General features: G+C 39.7%; 1 protein-coding gene across 5 annotated transcripts in view; it reads right to left on the reverse strand.

Moving 5' to 3' along the window:
• Positions 1–2,200, reverse strand: part of ccser1 (coiled-coil serine-rich protein 1) — a 133,336-nt gene that overhangs the window by 47,670 nt on the left and 83,466 nt on the right. For 2 of the 5 annotated variants that reach the window (XM_032515429.1, XM_032515430.1), the window contains exon 11: positions 1,068–1,116. The exons of the other annotated variants lie outside the window; for them this stretch is intronic. In XM_032515429.1, the coding sequence (XP_032371320.1) occupies positions 1,068–1,116 (49 nt within the window). The remainder of the gene's footprint in view (positions 1–1,067; positions 1,117–2,200) is intronic. 5 annotated transcript variants of the gene reach the window in all.

Consider the following 2,200-nt stretch of genomic DNA (forward strand, 5'->3'; position numbering starts at 1 on the left):
ACACTTCAAACACTTAGTTTTAAGTATATAGTGCAGATAACGCGAAACATCAGTGCACTAAAAGTACCCGGATGACCTCTTAAAAACGGTCAAAAAGTTCAGTGTGGAACAATGGGCACTAAATGGGTGCCAGCTTGACTACAAGGCGGAAAGGTGAGGGACCAGGGACGTTGACCAGCATCTGATTGGACGAACGTGTCACACGGGTCAGGATGGAATTTCAAAACCTAGCATCATGGCGGCTCGTTCGGATTACGATCTCGTTTACAAAAAAATCTGGTTTATTTGACAAAGGTCAGTTTGATAGATTTTCGTCAGAATTTGAGAGGCGGCAACCCGAGACGACCGTTGCCCTGTCCGGTAAGTGTTTTAACATATGTGTTCCTTTTGAGACAATACTAACTATCGAAAGTGGGCACTACGGCAGTAAGTGGTCAGTGAAGTATGCGGAATGAGACACAGCCTTGATGTCAAGATCCTTTAGGGTCACCATCACTTCAGGTAGGATTGATTAAGAGAGGTGCAAAAGGCAGCATTCTTTTCTACATTACAGGACTTAGGAGTGCAGGTGGCATTCTTAACTCAGAGGTTCTCCATACCAGGATTGATTAATACAGAAACTGGCTGGCCTTAACCCACCCACTATCATTTCACTTCACATAACCAACACTGGATTCTTTGACACTACCTAATGTTATTTAGTCAGGCTTGTCAATGGCATGACAAAACTGTAAATTTGTTATCATGGAAGACTTTGTTGAGTACATTCCAATTATACTAGTCATTCAATAAGATTGAACTTGTGTGTATGAAGTGTATGAAACCACATTATTACAACACTTAGAAATTCTGATTGTTGAAACCAAATGGAATAGGCACTGCATTAGCTGACTTGTGAAGTAAAACAATTGCAGATCAGAGAGTTTAATCAGCCTGTAAATCCGTGTAGATTAATCAAGCCTCAGTACCAAGACCCTCCGTTCTCTCTTCTAGAACGGTACATTAAGGTAAACCACTACAAGACACAGTCACGTCCAGTCAGGTGATATCAGAACAGAGACACTCACTCAGTTGTCTCCTTGACGACAAAGTGGCGCTCCCATGCACCTTGATGCCCTGGAAACAGAAGACAGGTTGACACAAAGGGCAACCAATATAAAAAAATAAATAGGGGACGGAGACAAAGAGGGATTGTTGTTAGATCAGAAGAGAAAAAAAACACTTTGGTATACTGTATTTCACAGCAATCATTTATCAAGCTCCAACACTGCCTGCCCCCTAATGGGTAGTTATCAGTGGCAGACTGTCATTTCTCATTATGAGTAAATAACTGCAAATAGGTCTTTGCAAAGTGAATGAATATATGTAGAATGTCATTGATGCAAAGCAGTTCACGAAGTTGAATGCTGGTTCATTTTTTTCCTCCGTTGACACACGGTCTCTGTTATAAGTACAGTTTTACAATGTAAAAACAGCACTCACCCACATGCTTCGTTCATTCATTCATGCATTCACCCTCTCACACCTACAGTACATGTCTGCTAGTGTCTATACTGGCAACGTGCACTGAACCAGGATTTATTTTCCTCCTTTCTGTAATACTGATGGAAAGTGTTAGGGGCTTTGCGTCACTGACACCCATTTTGATGAACATAAGAACAAATAGAGCTAGTGGGTGACACCAAAGCAAAGAACAGGGTTTATAAATACTGGATGGTTCTTCATGTTCCCACACAGGGTTGTTCTTCATGTACCCACACTGCCATTTGCTTGCCAAAAACTACAAATATGTAATACTGATTCCACAACATTTTTGCTTAGAAGCTATGAGACAAGAAAAAAAAATTTACGCAAGTGAGCAAACAGGTATGCACAAATAACAAATAACAGTATTTCCATGGTATGATCCTCCACATAGTCAGCTATATTATCCATATTAATGTTGTCCCAGCTGGAAATTGCTATTCCTGTTACTAAGTATTAGGGCTGGGCAACGATTCAAAGTTTTAAATTGCAATTAACCGCATGATTTCCCTGATTAATCACGATTAATCGCATTGTTATACGCAAAATGTAATAATGAATTCAAAAGTAGTGTATACAGTGCAATTTTATTTTAAATGTTCTGCTATATGAACAAAAGTGCCATAACATTTGTTCTCCAAACACTTAACCGCATTTTGTTTATACAGTAGCAGTT

This window comes from Etheostoma spectabile, chromosome 5 (assembly GCF_008692095.1).
Source record: "Etheostoma spectabile isolate EspeVRDwgs_2016 chromosome 5, UIUC_Espe_1.0, whole genome shotgun sequence".
In the NCBI taxonomy this organism is placed as follows: Eukaryota; Metazoa; Chordata; class Actinopteri; order Perciformes; family Percidae; genus Etheostoma; species Etheostoma spectabile.